The 26,086-nt window shown below is 42.4% G+C and overlaps 2 protein-coding genes and 2 non-coding genes across 7 annotated transcripts in view; 2 read left to right on the plus strand and 2 right to left on the minus strand.

The window, feature by feature from the left end:
* TEX2 (testis expressed 2) overlaps positions 1 to 11,674 on the plus strand; it is a 112,744-nt gene extending 101,070 nt beyond the window's left edge. For 2 of the 4 annotated variants that reach the window (XM_054046839.1, XM_054046840.1), the window contains exons 9-13: positions 3,817 to 3,942; positions 7,022 to 7,231; positions 7,710 to 7,830; positions 8,928 to 9,187; positions 9,592 to 9,736. In XM_054046839.1, the coding sequence (XP_053902814.1) occupies positions 3,817 to 3,942; positions 7,022 to 7,231; positions 7,710 to 7,830; positions 8,928 to 9,187; positions 9,592 to 9,637 (763 nt within the window). In that variant the 3' untranslated portion in view covers positions 9,638 to 9,736. Of the gene's footprint in view, positions 1 to 3,816; positions 3,943 to 7,021; positions 7,232 to 7,709; positions 7,831 to 8,927; positions 9,188 to 9,591 lie in introns of all 4 variants that reach the window. The other 2 variants (XM_054046841.1, XM_054046842.1) reach the window with 2 other exon arrangements.
* A 1,158-nt stretch (positions 11,675 to 12,832) lies between these two features.
* On the minus strand, positions 12,833 to 12,970 carry LOC128848491 (small nucleolar RNA SNORA50). The gene has a single exon (XR_008447051.1). It is a non-coding gene; the product is annotated as a small nucleolar RNA SNORA50 (small nucleolar RNA).
* A 282-nt stretch (positions 12,971 to 13,252) lies between these two features.
* Positions 13,253 to 13,317, minus strand: LOC128848490 (small nucleolar RNA SNORD104). The gene has a single exon (XR_008447050.1). It is a non-coding gene; the product is annotated as a small nucleolar RNA SNORD104 (small nucleolar RNA).
* A 2,105-nt stretch (positions 13,318 to 15,422) lies between these two features.
* ERN1 (endoplasmic reticulum to nucleus signaling 1) overlaps positions 15,423 to 26,086 on the plus strand; it is a 59,340-nt gene continuing 48,676 nt past the window's right edge. Inside the window, exon 1 of the mRNA XM_054046705.1 lies at positions 15,423 to 15,611. Coding sequence (XP_053902680.1) covers positions 15,507 to 15,611 — 105 coding nt within the window. The 5' untranslated portion in view covers positions 15,423 to 15,506. The remainder of the gene's footprint in view (positions 15,612 to 26,086) is intronic.

Genomic DNA, 26,086 nt, shown 5'->3' on the forward strand with positions numbered 1-26,086 from the left:
TGCGCATGCCTCTCAAGCCGTTGATCAGAGATTTTCAGTTAGCAGTGCCTGCTTGGCCTGCTCATACACCCTATGCCTCCTCGTGCCGAATACCGAGGCAATATAGGGGTACGCAGACAAATGGTCCTTAGTTTCTTCTCAACCACCTTGGCCTCACGTGGTACCCTAGCATGTCTGCCTTGAGCGTGCCTTCGCTTTTCTAATATTTTGTAGTGGTTAGTATAATTAATTTACATAAAGAGTGAGAGTAGTGGTACCATTACCTGCTTCACCTATGTGTCCAACCATTGTTCAGGCTCCTGACCAGTCTTCATCTCTTGTCACAACATGCAGGTCACGTGCTTCATCCCAATCTAGTGGTTATCCGCCGCAGGGCATAGCTTCTTGTTGGTTCATGGGGTTAGAATCCTTCTGCTCTATGGAAGTACAAGAAGTGTTACTGAATAGTAGGAGGAGATCAACCCACACTATTTGTGTGCAGAAATGGAAGAGATTCTTCCAGTGGTGGTGGTGGTGGTGGTGGTGCTGCCTTCTGCCTGATTTGGTGCCGCTTTCACTCATCCTGGATTATCTGTTGGATCTAAAAAAATCAGGGTTATGTGTTAGTTCAGTTAAGGTCCATTTAGCCACAATATCAGCCTTTTATCCTCCAATGGAAGGATACTCCATATTTGCACATCTGGTATCATCTAGGCTTATTAAAGGTTTGGAGAATCTCTGTCTGCAGATTAGGGACACTACCCCGACCTGGGACCTCAACTTGGGACTCAGTTACCTTATGAGACCTCCCTTCAAACCAATGGCATCCTGTTTTCTGTTGCATTTGTCTATTAAGATGGTCTTTTTAGTAACCATCACCTAGACCAGTAGGATCAGGAAGATTGGGGGCTTGACAGTAGATAGTCCCTTTACGGTGCTCTTTATAGACTAGGTCTCTTCATGCCCACAACCTAAATTCTTACCTAAGGTTCTGTCAGAGTTCCACCTTAATCCATTCATCTATCAGGGTTTTTCCTGAAGCCACATAGTTCTCTACAACAATCCTATTTATGTACCAAGGATGATAGAAGGGAACCAAGCAATTTAGGAAGTCACCTAGGCTCTTCATTTCCTTTGTAGGTAGATCCCTGGGGTGCTCAGTTTCTAGTCAGAAACTATTGAAATGGATATTGGGATGTATTATCACTTACGATGCTGTGGGCATTCCTTCTCACCCCCAAAAGGGTGATAGCACAATCAACCAGATCTCAGGCAATGTCTACGGCATTACTGAAGAATGTACCAGTATCTGAAATATGTAGGGCCGCTACATGGGCTTCAATACATACATTTTTGAAACATTATGCCCTAATCCATGCTGTCAGATCCGATGTGGTACTTGGTTCTGCAGTACTGTCTTCAATTCTGGACGCAGGTCAAAACTCCATCTGGGGATACTACTCGAAAGTCACCTGAAGTGGAGCACCCATGGGGAGGAGGTCACTCACTTGGTGCAGTAACTGGTTCTTTGAGATGTGTCCCCCCATGAGTGCTCCAGTACCCACTCGCCTTCCCCTCTGCTTCAGACCGTTCCTTAGGGGATGTTTTGATTGAATAAGGAACTGAATGTGGTTTGCCTGCGCATCTCTATATAGCCTTGTTACCTTGCACAAGGAGGCCTAGGGTGCATGCCTAGGCCAAATGGATGTTGATAATTGAAAATCTCCGATCAAGGGCTTAGGAGGCACATGCACGTGCGAAATGGAGCACCCATCGGGGGACACACCTTGAAGAATCGCAGTTACTGTACAAAGTGAGTAACCTCTTTGCTCCACTACCCCTGCTCCTCTTAATCCATGATGGACTCTCTTCAGCAGAAATTACACTATTGCCATATACACCAGGTCACTGACCAGATTCCTGTGCCTCACTGGCACAATGAGCTACAACTTGATCAGCCTGCAGAACCATTTCCCCATAGGGCGGGAAATGCGTGCCACAAAGAGACCAATTGGAGATTGTGTCCCAGCTAGGGTGGGATGGAGGGAATTCTACAAAATACTTTTTAAAGGAATTTTAGTACCTAGAATCACTTTTCTTTTTGCCCAGCAGCAAAATTCCTTTCTTACCCTTCCCTTTTAAACTTGCATTAGGGAAATTTATACCCATGTAGCTACATCAACTGTAGCTGCAATGATACAAATTACTAATGTAACCACACCAATTAATTACAACACTGCAAGTTTCCTTGATGTAGACAGAGCCTTCAGACCTGATTCTCCAGTGCCCTGCACCTTGTGTAATCACTTACATTCATGCAAAGTGGGTGTAGAATACTATCAATTTCGGATGTACATGAATACATTATTTAGAGACCAATGGAGAATCAGGCCCAGTGTCCCTTGAAATTCCCATTTAGTCTTTTTTTTCCTTCTCTCTGTAACACCCACTAGGGCAGGGGTTCTCAAACTGGGGGTCGGGACCCCTCAAGGGGTCATGAGGTTATTACATGGGCGGTCATGAGCTGTCAGCCTCCACCCCAAACCCTGCTTTGCCTCCAGCATTTATAATGGTGTTAAATATATAAAAAGTGTTCTTAATTTATAAGGGGAGGTCACACTCAAAGGCGTGCTATGTGAAAGGGGTCACCAGTACAAAAGCTTGAGAACCGCTGCACTAAGGTCTATGAGTTTCTAGAGGAGGTGTTGTCTTCATAACTACTGATGTCATAGACTTTCTCACCTAAAATAAGAGGTTGAATATCTTAAGTACCAACAGTGTGCACAACACATTGCTTTGCACAGATTTCAATTAAAAAAGAATATGTAAGATGCTAGAACTTACACACCAGTAAGTAGGTGTATGTGCTGTAAGAGAGCCTGAATTCGTACAACTTGCCCAGGTAGGGGCCAGAAGAGATAAGATATAGGAAGAAAAGCAGCCAACAGGAGGGTGTGAGTTAAACTGTGTGTGGGCAAGATACTTTCCCTTAAACCACCATCTGGCCCTTCAGCATGTAGATTTCACTCGGATTCTCTTAAAATCAGGTAGCCTCCTGTACACTCACTTACCAGTTTGTAATTTACACAACTTTACACATAGTTTCTAAATCTGGCACCCCACAACAATTATGGTACATAGATGCAAAGGACCCATGTGACTCTGGTAGTGACCAGGGATAATAGCTTGTGTACATATGTGAAGCATAAACTCCATACCTGGCATGGGACAGTATGCATTTTTTATGCTTTCCAAAATAAAAACTGAAACTTCCCATCCTGGAACCCTTAGTCAAAATTTGTGTTGAATAGAGTCCTATGTTGGCATTCAATATAAATCCACTAGTTCAGCACAAAATACAGCTGCATATTCTCATCTCAGCATTTTAAAACTCATGTTTGGGTTTGTTTGTTTTTAAAAGCTTTTGACATTCTTCATTTTATTCAAACCTTTTGGAAAGCAACTAACACCAACAAGAATGTGTCTGCAAACATATTTCAAGCCATCTCCCATTCCGTTAGGTGGCATGCAAAATAGCCATTCTGTTTTCTGTCTTGCCATACAATACCCTCTCATTTCATGCAGGATTCAGCTTTACTGAAGAAAAACAGGCTTCTGTATAAATAGTCATGTATATTTAATTCAAGGATTCTGCAACCGATCCCAGTGTGTGTGTATTTGTTTGTTTTACTTTATCTCTCTGGATAGTTAAGGAAAGGGAGTGGGGGTATTGCAGACATTTTAGTATAAATATATAAGGCACCAAAAGAGCTACACACAGCGAATGGGTGTTAATGTCAAGTTTCATATGGAAATTGTCATCTCTGTCTCTTTCAGTTTCAGGCCAAGGGCATATTGCCTTGCAGACAGTGATGAGGAGTCTTCTAGTGCTGGGTCTTCAGAGGAGGATGATGCTCCTGAGGTGATGGGAGGAGAAAAGCAGCTGACTCCTGGTGCAGAAGGGTGAGACATTTACCTAATTTTTTTTTTAAACATGCTTTGCCAGCTGAAGGATTATGACAACCTTTCATGTTCTGTTCCACTATAGTGCTTGTCATGGGAAAGGGCATCACTAGTGTGTGTGTGTGTGTGTGTGTAGTGTGTAGTGTGTATATGTATATATATATATATATATAGTCCATCCAACAGCACAACTGAAAAGCAGCCGCTTCCGGGATGGAGGGGGGCAATTAGGTACACAATAAAGGAAGAAAGGGAAATATTGACCAAAACAAATAGCTACTCTTGCAAGTTATCATAGCAGAAAAGACAGGAGCTTAGTTTCTAATGTATTGGGCAAAAGATCTCTGCAGCGTGAACTGCGTAGTGCTCAGTTTACAACACCTGATACTTCCATAACTTATCTGCAGATTTTAAAGACGACTAAATGTCCCTATCCCATGTTACAGATGTGGTGACTTCGCCAAGTTACTTTGAAGTTTCTATGGGCTTGTCTACACTTAAGGAGGGATCGATGAGCGATGCATCGGCGGTCGATTTAGCAGGTCTAGTGAAGACCTGCTAAATCGACTGCAGATCGCTCTCCCGTCGACTCCTGCACTCCACCGGATCGAGAAGAGTAGGGGAAATCAACAGGAAAGCATCTCCCGTTGATATCATGTAGTGTGGACCCCCCGGTAAGTAGGTCTAAGCTACGTCGATTTTGAGTTACACTATTCACGTAACTCAAATTGTGTAGCTTAGATCAAATTTCCCCTGTAGTGTAGACAAGGCCTGTGCCTAAGATGTCTCACCCAATGGCAGAGCCAGGAATAAAACTCCTAGCATTGTGCTTAAACCACCAACTAAACCACAGCTGTCTTAAATACCTTGAGAGGCTGAAAGACTAGGTCACCTTTGTTGGGGTTTGAACCTGTCTTTAGGGTTTAGGAATTTCTAAACTTGATGCTTAAGTGCATAGCATTTGATCACTGTCACTTTTATTTTCTCTTCAATGGCTTTTAGAGTAGCTTGACTGTGCAATAGTTCCCCAAAGTGTGTATTTTTAACAGGCAAATCCATTTAATTTGTATACGGTGGTCTGTCAGAATTATTTATCGACAAAGAGTCTTGTGGCACCTTATAGACTAACAGACATATCTGACAAAGTGAGTATTCACCCACGGAAGCTTATGCTCCAATACGTCTGTTAGTCTATAAGGTGCCACAGGACTCTTTGTCGCTTTTTACAGATCCAGACTAACACGGCTACGCCTCTGATACTAGAATTATTTATATGTAATATATGTTATATTTTTACAAATACTTTGTTTTCCCTTTTTGTTCTAGCAACGTTAATTATATGTGATCTGTACTTTTATGTAAATGTAGAAGGAAATTCTGCTTGGCCACCTAACTCTCTTTCATGCCTTTGAAAATTTTCACCATTGCCACCATAGTATCCAGTAAATGGATAACTCTGTTTCTGTTTGGGCTAGATCCACAGCTGGTATAAATTGGGGAATTGAAATTAATGGAGATACATTGGTTTTATACCAGTTGAAAATTGGCCCGTTGTGTTAATAGAGATTAGTGCCTGGGAGAAAGGAACCTGAATAAATTCATGAATTATTAGTTGCATGTATTGTAGAGAGGTGGTCGTATCTCATCTGTTGCTAGGTTCTGTCAGGACCATCTCATTCAGTGGATGACTTGGGCACTGCAGGAATGTGGAAGATGCCATCCTTATGGCTTTTATGCAGTGCTCGCATTCCTAGATGTGCTAGGTGTAGAAGGAAGTAGAGATGTACTTTGTCCTTACAACAAAGTGTCTGTTTTGCTACCATCCCATCTAGACTCCGTTGTAGTGGGGGGGAAAAACAGTCTTTCTGCATATGTGCAGCTAACAATTCCTGGAGCCGCCTTCTACTGCCTGGTTCTTCTTTCCTCCTTGGTCCTCCTGCCAGTGACTCCACACTAAATGCAGTAACAATTGTAAAAACCTATAATTAAACATGCTGCATTAAACAGCCGGGACATGGTGTTTGGTCCCCTTGAGCTCAAGATGTATGTGCACATGCTTCAGTGCATCTGTCTCCTGACAATTTTTGTTAATATGGTGATATACAAATTTGCACACATCATGCCAACTTACTGTTGACAGTCATGTAAGCATCTTTAGCCATTTAAAAAAAAAATTGTCATGCTTTTAGTGCCATCTGGAAAGGGAGTGCACTTAGACTGGATAGAAGAGCCACTAGTCACTTGTAACCAGCAGGGTGTTTGTGCTGGGTACAGACTCTGACAGCATTGCCTGGACACATCAGTGTGAATCTGTGTTTAGGACTTTTATTGAAGACCTTGCAAATCAACATGACTTCACAGAAAATCTATAAATAATTTAGCAAATGAAATTGGTGATAGTCATAGAAATTGTAGCTTTTTTGTGTTGCCGTACTGCCCAACGGCTGCAAATGGAATTGGGGCCCCATCTAGTTGACCCTATGCAAGACACCCAGGAAAAAAATTTAAGTTGTTTGGGCAGTCAAGATGGAAAAGACCTCTTAAGTCACCTAGGGCCAGATTTTCAAAGGTGTTTAGGCACCTACTAGGATTTTCAAAAGCATCTGGGCACCTAACTTCCATTGAAATTAAAATAGTTAGGCACTTAGGCGCTGTTTTGAAAACTCCGGTGGGCACCTGAATACCGCTGAAAATCTGGCCTAGTCTTTCCCCCAGATAGTGTAGGATTGTTTCCTAAACTATCACTGAGATTTTGAGGGTCCTAAAGGAGCTAGGCATCTAATTCTATTAGATCCCCTTGAAAATCCCAGCATATGTATAAAAAAATATTTTTGGAGGAGTGCTTTTAGCATGCCTTGCTTTACGTTTCTCAACTGCCGAGGCTTCCATCACATTTCCCTGACATTCAGCCTACATTTTATTCCAAAGCTTTTAGTGTCAGATCATTTGTTTTTACAGCCTGTAGCTCCTACTATGCTGTTCCTTCATGGAGCATGCAGAGAGAGACATTTTTAGGAAAACCAGATAATTTCTGGGAGCATCCTTTTGATTATGTATTTTTCTTATTCTACATATGAAGGTATGTTGGAGGACATCGGACAAGTAAGATCATGAGGATTGTGGATAAAATTACCAAGTCAAAATATTTCCAGAAAGCAACAGAGACTGAGTTCATTAAAAAGAAGATTGAAGAGGTCTCCAATACTCCACTACTGCTAACTGTTGAAGTACAAGAGTGTAAAGGAACACTAGCAGTTAACATTCCACCACCACCTACTGACAGAATATGGTAAGTGTAGTAAAGCAAAATAGAAATTAAATGCTTTTAACTGTCATTTTCCACTTGCGATACTAATTTCCTTTATAAAAGACACTGGGTAGTTTTATATCTTTGCAGCTATTTGACAGTTCTGTAAAATAAAATAAAAATCAGTGTGATTCTTTCTTCCCTTGCCTAGCGTCTTTGAAATGTTTTGCTACAAAATGTGTGTGCCATCACGTCAGAAGCTCTAGTATCAATAGAATCTTCCTCTGCAAACTGCAGAGTATTTCATATGCAAAATAGTTCTGAGAAGAACAAGAAAAGCTTAGACACTCAGCTGGAATGTATTTTGGAAGATGCAATAGGAATTAATATTTATAAACTAGAGTGGTGACAGGCGCTATCTTCAAAATCTGAATTGCATTTACAATTAATGTGTTCAAGCATTTCCTTCAAGAGATAGTCAGTCAATAAAAAACTTTCTCTTTGTGTGTGTGCTCTTGAGGTACGGTTTCCGAAGACCTCCCTATCTAGAGCTAAAAGCTCGGCCAAAGCTCGGCGAGAGAGAAGTAACTTTGGTTCATGTGACTGACTGGATAGAAAAGAAACTGGAACAAGAGTTTCAGGTATGTTTCTTTAATAACTTTAAAGACATTTTTCATTTAACTAATGGAGGTTACAGTTCAAAATTGTTCCCTTAATTCCTAGTGCAGACATAAGAGAAGTGCAGAGTTTCAATTTGCAGAAGTGGTCCGCATCCAGCAGTTCTTCAGTTCTGCGAGAGCTGCTAGTGCTGAGCACTGCTGAAAATCTGGCAAACTGATCACCCCAACTTATATAAATTTCCAGGATGGTCAAAAGAGTGGGAGAGTCAAACCTGAGACAAACCTATCAAGCAGACTGGCTAGATCAAAACTGCCACCTTGAATTCTGCTTGAAGGGAACTGCAATGAGACATATGCTGGGAGTTGCAGGGGGGAAACAGGCACTTCCCTGTGGCTCTTTATTGAGTTGAGTGAAATGTGCAGGGATCTCAGCACTTCCTAATGTTTCATCTTCAATTATGTGGTTTATACTGTGACGGGTTCCCCCTGGGTGCCACCTGGAACTGGGGTACGGCTGAGCCCTCTGACCCACCAGCCTGGGCTCTCCTTCACACTGTGCGGCTGTGACAAGCTGCAGACCCACTCCCAGTCTTACGCTTCCATCAGCATAAATATAGGTGGGGGGACACACCCAGCGGCAGTTGCATGCAAGCTCTCTGACTAGCCACTGCACGAACCAACAGTAGAAAGGCAAAAGGTAACTCTCAGCTCCCCAGGCACGCCCCCCCTCTGGAGCATAAACCCAAAAATTATACCGTCTTGCGGTGCACAGCGTAAGCTCATCGAGTTCGCTCCCCTCACTCCACCCCCAACGTGGAGAGGAATATGCAACAGCCTCTCTGAGCTAAGATTCCCATGCATTTCACTCCAAACTCACTGGTTTAGATTAAAACATAAAATAAATGTATTAACTACAAAAGACAGATTTTAGTGATTTATAAGCATGAGCAAACAGATCAAAGCAGATTACCTAGCAAATAAACAAAAACGTAACCTAAGCTTTATATACTAGATTGGATATGAACAGCAGAGTCTCATCCTGTCTAACTGATGGTACAGGCAGATTTGTAGATTCTTAAGGCACAAGCTGCATTAGCTTTACAGCTTGGGTTTCTCAGGTCTTCATACACAGGCTAGAAATCCCTTTAGCCTGGGTCCAGCACTTCCCCCAGCTCAGGTGTTTCCAGGACTCTTTCAGCATGGGGAGTGAAGAACAACAGATGAGATCACTTGGTTCTCAGACTGGTTTGTGGAAAAATACTGATATCCCAAGATGGAGTCCAGAATCATGTGGCCTGGTCATCAGCGCTGAGGGGCATCAGCATTGTCTGGCTTTTCATTGTTGTACTGGAAAGGCTAGTTATGGGTGTCACCCAGAGTAAGTACAACTTAAATTCAGATACATAGTCAATATTCCTAACTTTAGATACAAAAATGATACATGCATACAAATAGGATAATCATATTTGACAAATCATAACTTTTCCAATGACCCCTCACATGACTCGTCTTGCATAAAATACACCATAATTATGCTATAATCATACCATAATAATCACTATGAAGAATATGAGGTGCAGTATCACATATTACCCAAACTGTTGTGGCTAGTAGGCACTGCAGAGTTTGCATATACAAATTGCATCAGATTCCAGCCAACCCAGGGAAACCGAAATTGATTTTAAGTATGCTACTTACTTTTGAATTATGCTAATCAGAAACCCAAAAATGTTGAATGACATATTAAACTAAGTTGCATTTAATTTTGCCTTCATTTCGCAGAAAATTTTTGTCATGCCAAACATGGATGATGTTTATATTCCTCTAATGCACTCTGCCATGGATCCCCGCTCATCTACGTGCCCTTCAAAAGATCCAGTCACAGAGGCTGCTGATCAACCATGAAATGTGAAGATTTGCAGTGTACAGTATTAAGAAATTTATTTTCATTGTTTTTTAAACTGTGCGGTAGTTTTGTCCTTAACTTGTGCCACACCTTTTTAAAGAGGACTGCCTATACCCATTTCTTTGCGCTCAACATGCCTGGTTATTGTTCCTGTTTACTGCACTTATACGAAGTTTCATTCCATTTATAAGTTGATTTATTTTGTAATGGCTGCTGTCAGGATTTTAACTGAGGCTAAGATGACCTGTTTTGAAGAAAAAAAAATAAAATCTAATTGTAATAGATCAAGGAGCTTGATGACACAAATTGTGGTCAGTTTGTGTTCATACATCATGCTGCTGCATTGAAGGGTAGTTCTTTTGCAGTAAAGGACCTGCATGCCAAATCCTCTGGCAGGAACAAATGTATACAACTGGAAGACTATTTTTCTTTCTCAGGCAGTTGGAGGTGTAGAATGAACTGTTTTATGTTCTTTCACTTCTGCAGTCAATAGCTTGTGTCAAGCCATTGAAATATGAAATCCTTTCAGGAGAAAAGAATGTAAATTGGATGTATAGGTAATATTGTGAATCAATTTATGTGGAGTATACATATTAACTTATTTTTTTCATACAAAGTTAATGCTTTTTTGGGAAGCAAGTAGCCATAAAACACACACTCTCAAATATCAGTGAAGGTGGGAATTGGTGGGGTTATTGTGATTAAGAAAGCAGTAGGCAAAGCCATGAGACCAAACCATAGCAAGCCTGCCTCATAGTGAGGTACAATCACCATGGTTTGTGATTAATTCTGAATGTTTAAAGATATGAGCACACATGAAAATGTCTAAAACTGCACATACTGACCAGAAATAATTATCCTACTTGTGTATGGAGTCTCTTATACAATGAAATAAACAGTGGGATTCTCATAGGAGTTTCTGTTGCTGTGTTTTCCCATGACACCAGTGTTTACATGCAAAGCATGGGACTAAATTCTGATCTGTGACAGCTATGCATCCACAGTGACTTCAAATCACCAGATGTTGGTGAGGATTTGTAGCTGTAACTGAAGGCAGATTTTGACACCCATGTGTTTATTTCTCAGTTTTGTATGTGAAATAGGAATTCAAGCATTTGAAGTTGTTCAGGCTGATCACAAGCTGGTTATGACAGATGTAAGGACTGTTTCTGCTAATAAATGGCCAAAACTATGAGAAAAAAACTGCCTTTTTATTTCTATCTTGTGTGGAGATTCAAGATTAAATGTATGCATTAAATCAATAACTATTTGAACACTACATATCTGATATTTAACGTGACTTTTTTTTCCTCTGTGTTGCCAACTGTTCATGTATTTGTGTCAGAATGTTTTAGTTTACAAAGGTGAGTTTTGTAGCTCCCCTTTGACTAGCATAATTTGCTTTTTTTTCTTTTGAAAAGTAAATTTTTACAAACTTTGTATATTGTGTTCAGTCCCATTTGTTGTAAATCAGAATTACCTTGTGTAACTTTTTGATGATTTACCATCTCTAAATGAAGCTATCATAGTGAAGATTTTTTTAAACAGCACCTTGCCTGAAACATCATAAATAAAATTAGCATTTAATATATTTAAAAATTAAGTCTATATTTGAACACCTATTTTTTGGTTACTTTTAATTGCAATATTAGCAGGTTATATTTGTTACCTAAACTCCTGTGACCATTCCAGTTTGTGTATACTGTTCTGGTATTGCGCTCATTACTACAGAGGCATTATTTGCCTTTCATGAAGTCTGCATGTCTTGTACACAGGTCTTTTATATGATTTCTATGTGCAATAACTGAATTATAAGTCAAAGGACTAGATGCACTAATGTGAAGATATCCAGATTTGTTACACAATTGTCATATTGCACTTCCTAGTCAAACTATGTGGGTAACTATAATTGGCTTGCTTTGTTTTCTGAAATAAAGTTATCCCATGTCAGACACATTACATAGCTTGTAAGTTATTTCTGCATAATTTTGTTTGGCCAGTAGTTTGAGTTTGTGCAAGACACCCATGTTTTCAAAAGATGGATTTGGGAAGCCACTTTCATGTTGTACCCCACTCTTACAATTTCTCCAGAAGTTCATTCTTAGTTCAATTCAAGCTGCACTATGAGGCTATAAAGACTGATGCTTTAGGATAAGGGATTTAAAGGATATATTGTTCTGGCTTTGAAAATAAAAGCTTAAAAATCAAAATTTTGAATTCTATGCTGCTGTAATGGATAAATGGGTTCTTTTAGTTCCAGTAGAATGTTTATGTAAAAGTATTCCAAATATAGAGGAAGTAGACAGTTCCAGTGGTTCACAACTCATGGCCCATGTGCAGCTGTGCTGACATACAGGTGTGGTGTGTGTATATATATCATGTGGGCTGCAACCACACAACACACAGCTCCCTCCTGTTTATAGTCAAATTCAAACAGCAGAAGTCACATTAAAAGTACTGGTGAGTAGTAACTTTAATATGTTCAATTATTGACAAATTCTAACTTTGTGTTGCATGTGATGTGGCTCTCAAAATATTTTGGTCAAAGACAAAAAATGGCTCCTCTCTGAAAGCTATCCCCTTTTGTCTAGTCCTAGGCTCACTTCTAGCTGCTGCCAAGTCTTCCTCTTACAAGTCAGTATGTCTTACTCGAGGTGGAAGGATAAACTCACTGATCATGAGTGATAAGCGTAGTGGACATCTTAAGTACCTTTGAAAGATGCCTTAGAACTGTGAAGGAAAAACCTTAGTTATAATCACTGGGCCCTACTCAAGGTGATGTGGTTCAAATGCTGTTTACACAACTTTCTTTCCTCTGCTTGATTGTCATTGCAGGAAAATAGTGAAACCAGACCTGGGGAAAAATCCTATACATAGATCTTACAGCTACTAGAGGACTGGGTTACAGCCCCATTTATGAATGGGAGATGAAAAATTCTTTCCCTATCCACTTCCTGTGTAGCATCTAGTGAATCTTATTCCACTGTGCAAAAGCTGTGTTCAGAGGTCCTCCATCCACAAGTCCAGGACCTCTAGGCAAAGGAAATTTCATTCAGAAAGGGGAGGGCTTGAATTTAATTATGGTCTTCACCTAAGCTTTAAGAGGTGCAGTAATCACCTTGTTACTTGATCTTAAAAGAGCCACTCAGATTTTAATTAAGCAGCACCAGTTATGAACAAGCTTTTTCCTGTTGCACTGTTGCTTAGCCAGTGAAGCCATCAGCGGGACACTTCACCAGTTCAAAGACAGTGCTGGAGAGCACAATAAGGAAATAAAGTCTCATTTTTTTCTGCTGTTTTATTAACCATTCCCCCCACCCTGTACAAAAAGAAAAGCAGCGGGCGATGGGTCAGCAGCCGCGGGTAGGCGCTCTCCAGGGATTGCGGCAGGTCCCAGGCCAGCTCCTGTCATGCCTGCGGGGAACAGGAGCCCGGTTAGGATCCCAGCCCGAGTGCACGGCCCCGACAGCCACAGCGTGTCTGGGGGCCGGGCCGGGCGCCATTTCCCGCCCGAGCTAGAGGGACCCGGCGCCGGGGGCTCAGACTAGGCTTTACTTCATCCGCCTCAGAAGTCTAACACGTGTAAGGAGACTCATCACAGCAGCCGGCGCCGGTGGGACGGACACCCCCCCCCCCAGGCGGCCGCCTTGAGCCACGGGCAGGACACCCCAACCACCACCACGGAACACCGCCCCCCGTACTCCCCTCCCGACTGCCGGAGCGGGTGGGACACCCCATCCCTAGAGCCACCGCTTCCCCCCGCCAACCGCCAGAGCAAACGGCCCGCCCCAAGCCATGCGTCCGTCCCCCCCCCCCCGCCAATGGTACACCCCACTAGGTCACCTCACTGCCCCCGCCGCCAGCCCTTAGCCTCGCCACAGAACGCCGAGCCGGCCCTATCTACCCCCACTCACCTCCAACGCCATGCCTGCCTCCCTAGGCAGAGAGAAAGGCGGAGCGAGGCCGCTCGCCGGTATTTATAGTTCGGGCCCCTCAACAGGCGCCGCCCCTTCTCATCAGCAACCAATAAAATGTAAGTCACAGGCCACGTGACAGTTTGATGTCAGCGGCTGGTTCTCGCGCAATTTGGGCCGCGAGAAGGGAGGGGGGATGACGAGGATGAGGGGGCGGGGCTTATTGGGTCAGTTAGGCCCAAAGTGGACCGCACGGGGCTGGTTGGTCTGGGGCTGGCGCCAACCGCGCCTGGCCGGTGCGCACCAGAGCACCGTGAGCTAACGGTCCTGTTTCGAACTAGGCCGGGCTCAGAGGGGCTGAGACGGGCTCAGCGGCAGGGCCTTGGGTCGGACGCATGCTAGTGGGTGGAACAACAGCTGAACTTGGCTGTACCGGGCTGGGCTAAGCCTGGCTGAGTCAGACCCGGTAGCGACCAGTGGGCGCCAGAGCTCCCTTAGGTTAACCCGCTCCAAACCCACTGACCATGGCTCTCTTGATTCCCCCACCAGAAGCCTTTATCCTGCCTGCCTTGGGTTAAAAAACACCACTTCTGAGACCCTGGGAAACGTGCTTTTTAATAGGGCGGGGATTTCCGGAGTATCTCCACTCAATGAGGAGATGCGTAAATCCCCAATAGTGAACGGTCCAGTATTACACTGACCATTCAAAACTCGGCTTCCTTGATAAACGATCCTCACCGCAGAGGAGTTTTCCCTTTCCCCTTATTTCCTGTGAACTCTCCCCATCTCTGCGGTCAGTTGCCATTATCTGTTATCCGTCTTGTATAGAAAGTCCAGCCCTTCTCTGCAGACTTTCCCAGGCCAGGCCTCTATGTGACTACTAAGGGGTGTGACCTCGGTTTTGTTTACTGTATGTGTTTCAAGCACTATGCACACCTAAATAAGCAGGGAAAACAGTAAGGTCGTTTTTCACATGATTTTGCTAATCACCATCAGCAGTTGTCTGTTAAAATCGTACGTTTTAATACATGACTTGTGATGCCTAGGATGTGTTTTGCCCAGCAGAGGGAGACAGTCACTCTCTACAATGGAATCAGGTAAAGTACCTCCACTCCAGAATTTGCTGTCCTCCTAATTTCTCTTTTGTGGGAGTTGATCATTTCAAAATGTATTTTAACTGCCCAGAGAAACGAGTTTTCTTTTCATTAAACATAAGGCGCTTTCTAAACATGCCGTTTTTCATAGATATTGTACAAGGTTGATTCCAGTGTATTTGCTTATTTTTTGCAAAGTTTCCATATTTTAATCTTTCCATATTCCATATTTTTGGAAGACTGTTTTCTCATATGTGAAATTCAAACTTTTGCTGAGCCATTCTAAAAGTTTAATCTGTAAAGTTGCGGTTTAGATCAGTGCACCCCACCACCCAAATAGTCAGAGAGTTTTAAAGGCACTTTGCGCTAGCTTTGCATTGCAGCTCCCCTTACGGAGAGCCGCATTCATGGGAGCTGCGAGGCTAAGGAGAAAGTGAGTACAGCATTGTGGCTGTGTCTCTGCATGAGGGTCAGGGGGAATCGCCCGTGTACGCCCGGGCGCAATGAAACGGTGTCCCCGTCTGCAGCTAGGGGCTGGGGGCGCTTCCCCGTGTATGCGCTGGCTCAGCCCACCCCACGGGCCGGCGGGCATGGCCCCTGTACGCCCTGGCTCCTCCCGAGCCGTGCCAGGCTCCCTCCCAGTCTGCTCCACCTCCTTTGCCGGGGGTGACGTTGGTGGCCTTCCCCGCCCCGCGGAGCCAGGGGGGCCGGACACGCTGCACCGCGGCGCAGCCAGGGAGCCGCCGAGCCGGCCGGGCGCCGCTGAGCCCCCGGTGCAGAACCATGGAGCGGGGCGGCCGCCCGCTGCACCGGGCCCTGCTCCGCCGCTGCCTCCTCAGCCTGGGCGCGTTGCTGGTGTTGCTGCCGCTGCTGCCGCCGGGGCCCAGAGTAAGTGAGCGGCGGCCCGGGGCTCAGCCTCCACCAGGGCCCGGGGATGGCGGCACAGAGAGGGGGGAGCCCCATGTATACCAGTCAGTCGGGCTGTGAGCCGGGGCACCGGGGGAGTTCCCTCCATACCCTGCACCCCCGGGGCTGGGAGGGGGGAGTTGCCCCCCGACATCCCTTGCCCCACCCGGGGCTGGGAGGGGGGCATAGAGAGTGGGGACTTGCCCCCGGCACCCCCACTCCCAGGGCGGAGATGGGCGAGTTACCCCATGTATCCCCCTGCGCTGGTTGAGGGAACCCTTCTCTGGTCAGGCTGCGTACTCCCCCTCCCCAGTCTCGAGAGCCCTGTCCAAACTGGCACCCAGCTCCCTGGGGCTCTGGCAAGAGTTCTGGTGGCAGCTGGGGTGGTGACTGAGGAGCTGTGTCCTCCCCAACTCTGGGGTAGTTGCTCAGGCTGTGTCTCTGGCTGTGTAGGAGATGGGTATAAAAGAGTGTGTGGGGGGGGTCAGGGCTGAGCATCCCTTGGGGGGGGGTGAGAGAGAATTGCTCCAGGCCTATGAAGGTAGGGGTGATCCCCTGGGCTCAGGGTGTGGGACAGAGATATGGGGAAGTACTCTCAGCCTGAGTTACAGTGTGAACAGAGAGAGGAGGGAATTGCTCCCCCCAGTTCCACAAGGATACTGTGTGAAGGGAGTTGAACAGAGAGGAGCTGCTCCCTTAGCTGTGGGTGTATGTGGGAATATGTAAGAGGGGAGCTGCCATCTGGGTGTGTTTGGCTAGGGCTTGCCAAGAGGTTACTGTAACTTATGTAGGTCACATCTGCAAAGTCAGACAGCCGCCTGCGTCTGCATAATAATAATGGCGATAATTTTTGTATATCTTTGTAAAGCTGTTTATTTGCCTATTTAAACGTCATTGTGTGATCTCCGTTTTCTCCCGTTGAATGCCCAATGACTCTGTATACGCATGCATGTGGATGACGTTCTCGGTTTCACTTCTGTCCTAAACACGCAGCTGTGTACCCACTTGCTATCTGCCATGGTTACTCATAATATGCTATCTAAATATTTGCTGCAAAAATGGGTATATATACTAATTTTCAAACCAAAAATAGAATGAACTTGGTAGCAAGCAGATGGGTGATGGTTAAAGAAGCATGAACAAAACTGGTGATGGATAAAATAATGTAGACAAATAAAGCAACTAGATAGATGTGATAAAACATCACAGCTTAGTCCCTTCACTTTTTTGTTGTTTGCTGTCTCCTGTCCTTCATCTGTAGATTTCTGTTTAGATTGTAAGCTCTTCAAATCAGAGGCCTTGTCTTCTTGCATTCTCTGAAACACCTAAACACTCTTGATGGTGGAGATAAAAATGATGAAGTGTCTCCCACACAACTCAGCCAGTCCACTGCATTCCCAATGTGCAGCTCTTGTTGTTTTACTTCCATGCTCTCTTGACCAAAAATTGCCAGTTATGCTAAATGTGCACTTGATGACTTTGTGATGTGAACAAATATATAGAGGGGACTCTTATTCAGAATTTGAAACTTGATCTCTAGGGGTGAAAAGCAAGTGAACCATGCACTATCACAAACTCTCTTGAAAAATAATCAGGTTGTGCGTGGATTTGCATCATTGGGCATCAAGAGGCTATGGGAAAGAATGTAGCCATGGACTCACCGAGGTAGATAGTGTGTTTAACAAGTGAATTCTTTTTGCAGATAAATTTAATATGGCAATTAGCTTTCGCTACAGAGACAGGTTGTTTTAAATTATTTGCTTTTAAAAAAGTGTGTTTAGATCAAATTTCTATTCTTCAAAAATCCCATTCCTGAAAAAGACCCTCTATTTCGTGACCTTCATGGATCCAGTGATAGTGAAAAGGACCAGCTGCCATGCAGTTCTTGGTATTTGAGCTATACCTGAATCTGGGAGAGGGGTGTTTTAAGGTTATGCTTTTTAAGCAGGTATAATGGCTTGCTTGTTGTTCACCTGAAAATACCGATTTGATAGATGGGGTTATAGTTCAGGTTAAGCAAAGCTGGAGGCTTTCTTTTTCCCTACACAGCTCCACTCCCCTTTTTAAAAGTAAACATGCTTAACAGTGAAACTCTAAAGTGTTTTGTACTGTTGCTCAATTAGGAAAAGAGCAAAAGTTGAAAGCATACTGTCAAGATAAATTACCGTAAAAATCTTTGTGTAATGGTAATACCTTAGATATTTTTCTCTATGCTCCTTGTTTTGGTAATCTAATTTGCCTTTCACCATTTAGGATGATTTTTGTATACATAGTTTGTATTGAATTTTAGGTATAGTTATATGGTTACTTCAAAGGAAAAAAAGATGTAACCAACATAAATGGAGAGCTGCTTCTTTTATTCTAGTCAGTTTGGACAGTTTATCTAAATTGGTGAGTTTCATTGCGTAGCACGTCGCTATTGCATTTGGAGCACTGCAGAGGAAAACTTTGAATAGTCTCCTAATCCCCCGCTGTGTTTTAATGTTGGAAAAAAAAGATTAATAGTAAGTTTTGTAAAATTCTCACCATGCCAACACCATCAGAAAAACCTAAATTTTGGGCCTGGTAGCAGGGGTGCAGGAACAGTTTGTATAGTGGGGGTGCTGAGAGCCATTGAACCAAACTGTAAATCCTGTATATGATGGAAACCACTTCAAGCCAGGGGGTACAGCAGCACCCCTACTTCTAGCACCTATGCCTGGCAGGGTCCGTCTTATAAATGAAACCTGGTCCAGACACATTTGCAAACCCCATTTAATTTCATGCTGCTATAGGCCTAAATCTTGCAGGATGATTTGCCTGGGTGGACTGCTGAGCCCATTCAGAGTCCATTGAAATCAACAGGCACTGTATGAGCACAGTCGTTTGTTTGCTCATGAGGGGCACAGTGTGGGATTGGGACCATAGTTAATATTGGTGCTTTTTGTAGGTAGAAGTTTATAACTTGACTATGATAATTCTTTCCAACCTAAAACTTGGCATGTATGATTTTGTCCAGGGACAGCCTTTTATTTGTTTTTAGGAAAAAAATGTTTAGTCACAGGTATGATTATTATCCATTACAGAAGGAGACACAAGCAAGGAGCAATTGTCCAAGGTCGCTTGCACAACTGAGACTAGAACCCAGGTCTCCTGAGTCCCAGAGTAAAGCCCTAGTCACTAGATCACATTAATACTCCTTAGTTACAATTAGGATTGCTGGTGCTGGGCTTGAAATGAAACTCCTTTTCCCTTCTGCTTCCCCTCCCCTTTGCTCCATCCTAAAAATAGGTTAGGCTATCTAGGTTTTATTCACAAGCTGCAGTTACTTTAAAATTAATCCATATTAACACTAACAAATCATAAGAGATCAGTGCAAAACTCTGTCTATATTTCATCTGTGCTGTAATGGCTCTGAGAAGGAACTTCCATCCAGTCAGGTAAAGATGACTTGAAAAAATATATTTTGTAGAAACAATTTTTCCCACCCATTGGAAATGTATAACTTAAATTTATATTACACATGCACAAAACTACATTAAAAGAACATTATTAACATTACAGCACTCAACTTCAGGGAAATGCCAGAATTATGGTTGCCTGGGCAACCTTAATTTAGCCCCCTTGTACACATGCATTATGATACAGTATTTAATTACATAACCATATACTATTTTTTCCACAGGACCCTGCCTCATTCAGTGCACAGGATGGATCTGCTCTGAGAATGAATCGGGGTTATGCAATTGAAGAAACTGCTGTCTGTAGGACCCCTATGTCATTTATTGCAGAAGTTGGGGAGGGAAAAAAACAAATTCCTTCATATGAACATCCATATGGATCATCAAGAGAGTTGCAACCTTTAGGTCCACCACACAGACCACTGTCACTTGAGCTAACAGAGTAACGGATATCAGTAATAAGTAGTTATCAGTGGTTCACAGTCAAGCTGGAAGGGCATATCGAGTAGGGTCCCCCAGAGATCAGTTCTGTTCAGTATCTGATTTATCATCAATGATTTAGATAATGGGATAGACCGTACACTTACAAAGTTTGCAGACGATACCAAGCTGGATGGAGTTGCAAGTGCTTTGGATGATAGGATTAAAAGTCAAAATGAGCTGGACAAACTGGAGAAATGGTCTGAAGTAAAGAGGGTGAAATTCAATAAGGATAAATGCAGAGTACTCCAGTTAGTAAGGAACAATCAGTTGCACACATACAAAATGGGAAATGACTGCCTAGGAAGGAGTACTGCAGAAAGGGATCTGGGGGTCATAGTGGATCACAAGCTACATATGAGTCAACATAGCAACACTGTTGCAAAAAAAAGCAAACACCATTCTGGGATGTATTAGCAGGAGTGTTGTGAACAAGACACAAAATAATTCTTCCACTCTATTCCGCGTTGATTAGGTCTCAACTGGAGTACTGTGTCCAGTTCTGGGCACCACATTTCAGGAAAGATGTGGAGAAGTCCAGAGAAGAGCAACGAAAATGATTAAAGGTCTAGCAAATATTAGGGAAGGCTGGAAAAATTGGGTTTGTTTAATCTGGAGCAGAGAAGACTGAGAGGGGACAGACCTCTGAGGATAGGACAAGAAGCAATGGGCTTAAGTTGCAGCAAGGGTGATTTAGGTTGGATATTAGGAGAAACTTCCCAACTATCAGAGTGGTTGCCTAGAGAGGTTGTGGAATCTCCATCACTGGAGATTTTTAAGAGTAGATTAGATAAATATCTGTCAGGGATGGTCTAGATAATACTTAGTCCTGCCATGAGTGCAGGGGACTGGACTAGATGACCTCTCGAGGTCCCTTCCAGTCGTACAATTCTATCACATGGACTGGCAGTAGAGGGGGATGAGACACTTTGTCAGTGGGTTTCAAAGATATTTGCTGACAGCAGAGGAATAATGAGACTCAGGGAACTTGGGTTCTACTCTAGGCTCTGTAGGGGAACATGCTCTAGTAGGCACAGACTTTTCTGCCCACTCCCCTCAAGCATAACCCTTCTGCCTTATCCTCTCCTACCAGTCCTGTCTCTTCCCCATCCCTTGCTCCTTGTCCCAGTCTCTTCACCTTGCACGTACAAGTCTCTACTCCTCAGGCTTCTAATCTTAATCTTTTTGTACGTCCTAGTCTCACCCCTCTGGAATGCCCCTCCCAGTCTCCTCCCCATGCCCAGGTACAGTCTTCTTGACCAGCCATTCCAAGTTCTCCAGGCCCTCAGCTCCTTGTCCTCGGTCTCCTTTCCCAACCAGTCCCCACATCCCAATTCCTTATTCAATTTGTCTTTCTCCTACCCTGGCCTCCAGTCACACCCCACATTCCCTATTCCCACGGGCTCCCAGTTCCAATCTCCCTCCCTGGGCTCTTGGGCCAATCTGGATATTCTTCCCGCACCCCCCAGATCCTTGTCCCAGTCTCTTTGACCAGCCCATCCAAGTTCTTCCCCTGCTCCTTGGCTCCCTGTCAGATCTGTTCCCACTCCCTATTTTCACTACCCCACTGGTTCTCAGTCCCAGTCTCCTTGCCTGGCTAGTTCCATTCCCGCCCCTACTACCTCCCTGTCCCCTCCCTTTCCCTCTCCATCTCCCACTCTCAATGCTCAGCCAGTCCCAGTCTCCCCCCCCCACCCCCCCCATCCCAGACAATAATTAAGGTAATTGACCAGAAGAGCTCATTTGGATAATAAATACATATGAAAATGGCCAACTGGCATATAATTTTTGGTATCACTATAACATTGAAGTAAGATGTGAACAACATGGAACAGTCTAGAAAACGCAGATCACCCAAATAACTGGACAGACATAGACGAACATATTAAGAAAAAGTAATGGGGACATTCTGTTGTGGAAGTTTCTGTGCTAATTTCCCAGCCTTTGTCATTTTGTGTGATACCATTGCTGTTGTTTGTAGTTTATATTTATATTTATTTTTTCTTGTATTTTAACATGGCCTTCCTCATTCTTTAGGCGACTCAGTGAGCAGTTCTTGGAATTGCCCAAGCAATACATGGAAGGACGTTATGAGGGAGCAACATCTTAGATACAACAGTGAAGAGTCTAACAGAGTGGCCTATAAATAGTCACTGGTGCCGCACTAAATATTCTAGAGCACTGAAATATAACACTGGAATTTGAAAGAAAGTGTGTTATGGTGAACTGAGAAGATAAATATCTTTAAGAAAGCTAGTTAGTTTAACCCTTTCCTTGTGATCAGTGCTATAGCGGAACATCCTGAATTCTCCCTGTTTGCCTTTGAAGATTATACAGCTCAAAAATAGCAACCTCTTGTTAAGGATAAAATGAGTGTTTAGAACACTGGTATGTCCCCTACCGTGGGCTGTGGGCTGAGTTTTAATGCTGTCTAATAACATACATAAGGTGCAACACATGCAGCATGTTCTAGAAAGTGGAAAACCCCAGCCCTGATCAGATGTTTTCTTCTGCAGCATTTTTTCTGTCATCAGGCAGTATTAGTTAAGTTGCCAAACATGCGTGAAAACTAAGGTGAGACAGTATTAAGACTTAATGAAAAGAGACCTATTTTTTAAGGTTTATGTAGAATAACATCAGTATATATGGTTTGAATTGCTGATACATTTGGTAGCTCATTGTAATAATTACTGTTTATATTCCTTTAGAGGAATACTAACAAGATGCATGTACCTAAGATTAGACCTGACAAGTGTGGCTTAATGTACAGATGCGCATATGTATCATTCTGTCCTTACCCTTCCTGGCTCTAGTGTTCTTGTGAATATTTAAACAAGTTCTGTTTCCCCAGAGAGGCCTCAGTCCATTGGCTTTCTTAGGAGTTGATGATGCTCAGCACATCTCAGAATTTGACCTAGAAAGAGGATAGAATCCTGTAAGAGTGGAATTTACGTATAGTTCAATACCCTGCCTGCTCCTGGGAATAGAGGTACAGCATGATGTGTACGGACATGTTCTTGTCATGTGCATGCACACAATTATGAAGACTCACCAGTGCCTAGACACTGCAGTGATGGGGACTCTAGAAATAACCGACAGATAGTTGCTAGATTTTTTTTTTTAAGGTCATAAGGCTCGCTAGATTTTATTTAATTTTCTAAAGAAAGTGTAAAGTAGCTTTTTTTTTTTGTCAGCTTTCCGTTAAGAATCAACTTAATTACTAATGCTGCAAAATTAGTTCATTCAATTTTACAAAATTTATTTAGTGGCTTGGTTTTATTATGCAGTGACTCTCAGCCTGTAGCCAGCAATGTAATTAGAGCACTAGCTGACAAAATCGGCTCCCTGAATCATAGACCACGTGATGATTATGCTAAATGTTTCCAGTATTGTGCAGATGCTCATTTTAAAAATATATTACTTTGTCCACACCTTGTCTCCTGGAGCACAAGTTATATTTCTGGTCTTTGCTGTAGCTAAAGTGCTTGATTCTGCTCCCATAGAAGTCAGTGGGAATAGGCTTAGACTCTACTTTTGCTAGAATATTTCCAAATATAAATATACAGTCTTATTCTGCATTCCATTGAAATAGTGAGTATTGGGTGCCCAAGGAATGCAGGATTTGATCTTTTGTTAATAGTTTATACTTTCAACAGTTTTATGTTAGTGCTTTAGTTAGCAGCGAAGTTGTGAAGATTTATTTAAACCTAGCAAAATGTCAGTGTTTTTATCCCACCAAGCCTTGCAAGTTGAATTTACTGTAAACGCATTTATAATCTCTTCCAAACACTTTCTTATTTAAAAAGTGGAAATCATTTACTGGTAACACATGGCATTGTGATTGGCTTACTAACAAACTGTAAGCTGTTTTATTGAAGTAACAGGAAGCAATATTCAGACTGCTATTCTAGCTCACAGCTAATTCATGGCATCCCTGGTGTCTGAGCTCTTTCAATGAAGCAAAAGGTTTGGGACATATTGTGGATAGCTGGAATACTTTTCTGTGTTGTTTACTCGCACCTGAGGAGCCCCTAGTGATAAGCACTCCAATAATATGACATCTTTCTAAGTTACAGAACTAAAACTTTAAGGAATCAGTGGCCTGATTTTTTTTCAAAACTGCTGCTTCCATTGACTTCAGTAGGATATGGGTGCTTAGTACTTCTGAAATATAGGCCAATGTCTTTAAACAAAGCTAAATTAATGGAGGAAACTATTCTCATAGGAATTTGATCTTCATTAAACCAGTATTTTCTAGACAAACTTCTCTAGTCTTAAAAGCGAAATAGGGCACTTACCTGATAACCCATACAGAGGTTTCCTAAATGATAGATAATACCCTGTTTGATACTCAGCTGTGCACAAATACATAAACATATCAGAATTTGTAACACAACTTTATTTTGGCTTTGTTTTAATTCAAATTAGTTTTGACTCATTTCTTTATTGGTTTGTAATTTATTTATTTATTTATTTCCCTCAAAGAGGTAGTGAGTCTAGAGGAGGTTTGTTATGCTAGTGGCAACAAGCGCTTAAAAGACCCAACCCTCTTCCATTATATCCTGATTAACATTCAGTACTCAAGAACATTTGTTGAAGCTTAACTTGGTAAAGGCATGAAGAATACCTAGAAATTTGGGTTTCTAGTTAAAATATCAGATAACACCATCATTATTCCCCATCTTTTTAGCTTTTATTTAAAGAAACAATTTCTTGTTTAGAATCCCAAAAGGAGCAATATAGTTTCTTTAATACTCTGAATCTTTCATGTTTCAAAGTAGCAGCCGTGTTAGTCTGTATCCGCAAAAAAACCAGGAGTACTTGTGGCACCTTAGAGACTAACAAATTTATTTCAGCATAAGCTGCATCTGAAGAAGTGAGCTGTAGCCCACGAAAGCTTGTGCTGAAATAAATTTGTTAGTCTCTAAGGTGCCACAAGTACTCCTGTTCTTCTTGTGAATCTTTCATGTAACTTTACCAATGGGATGGAAATTCACAGTTAGCAAGGAGCTATCCTGCTGATCGAAATTCATAATCGATTCCACAGCGGGTGGCTTTTTGAGCCAAACTAAGCTTTTCACGTGTTCTGTATAATCATCTTTTCTGCTATTCACTAAAGAGGTATAACTTGGTCTGTCGTCTTGCCCTGTTAATTCTCCATCCTGCCATATATCTCTGGCAATGTGTTGTATTACATCTCCTTGGACTATGATTGTAATGTGAAATGAGAATCTATTTTAAGAATTTGTATTGAATTATAGCTATTTAGGCCCCAGTGCTGAAATGAAATCTGAAGAAGTGGACCCCTATACCTGGAGCTCATCTCAGGATTGGAGCTGTAGTGTTTTTTATGGTGGAGCAGTCTGTTTCTCTGGGTACCATCAGGTTAAACTTGTCTTAAGTTTAGGCTTTGTAAATACAAGTTTTTATAAGATCTCATGCTAATATTTTCATTGGGCATTTTAAAAAATTCCAGTTGAGCAGGTTTTTTTTTTTTTTTTTTTTTTTTTTTTTTTTTTTTGAAAAACAAATAAGCATTTCTGTTCAGTGTTTGCAACCCAGACACTGCGGCCTTTGGGTAGTGCTGAAGTACACCAATAAACACAAGTGAAACTGACTTGTCTATTTTCATTGTCCAATGTGAAGTGCAGAATCCAAGAAAACAGCATGAATAATGAAAATTTGGATTTAGACATTTATACATGTTAATTTTTCAATAATCTATTGATATTTACAAATATGCCATGAAGGAATTTAAATTATGAAATCAACTTATTTCTGTTGTTTTATACTAAGCACCTATCAGTTGTTCCAGGTGACTGTATAGTTGTTTGTGAATAAAGTAGATCTTGTGATGCAGCATTCCTGGTTTCTTTTTTACTTGCTAACTCACAAACTTCAGTAATTTGCAATGGGTCTGTCAGTTTAAAAGTCTTAGCTGAAAAATATTGTGCCTCAAATAATTAAAATTAATTGGAGATTTTGAATTAAGAGTTGCATATGCTTATGAATTTTTAACCTGTTAGTAGGTAAAACAAATAGGGCATTGGAAATAAAGGAACACTGACAAGTGTATCAAGCCTAAAATAGTTGACTCACCTTCAGGGTTCAGCTCAAGGCTTCACGATTGCACCCTTGCTATCTAAGGTGGCTGCTGCAGCGCATAAGGAGCAGCACCACATAAACACCCTTTTAATGGTTTAATATAAACAGAGAATCCTTGAGCAGCTGGAGATTATGCATGGAGAATGAAGGAAGGCTGAAGAAAAAAGCAGGGCGCAAGAAGTGATGGAACAAGGCAATTGGAGCAAGGGAGAACAAAGTTTAACAAGGGCATCATTGTTACAGGATCAGTTGGTTGAAGGGAAGAGCTATATACATGGGACCAAACTCTGCTGTCGCTTACAGCTATGTAACTTAGTTGGTTTCAACCTCCTGGGCGTAAGTGAGCAGAAATTGGCCTTTGGAGTCCTGACAAACTTCTTTGGTAAAGGAGCTTTCTGTGTCTGCTTTGTAACCTTAATATTATCTTTTTCA

This window comes from Malaclemys terrapin, chromosome 13, assembly GCF_027887155.1.
Source record: "Malaclemys terrapin pileata isolate rMalTer1 chromosome 13, rMalTer1.hap1, whole genome shotgun sequence".
In the NCBI taxonomy this organism is placed as follows: domain Eukaryota; kingdom Metazoa; phylum Chordata; order Testudines; family Emydidae; genus Malaclemys; species Malaclemys terrapin.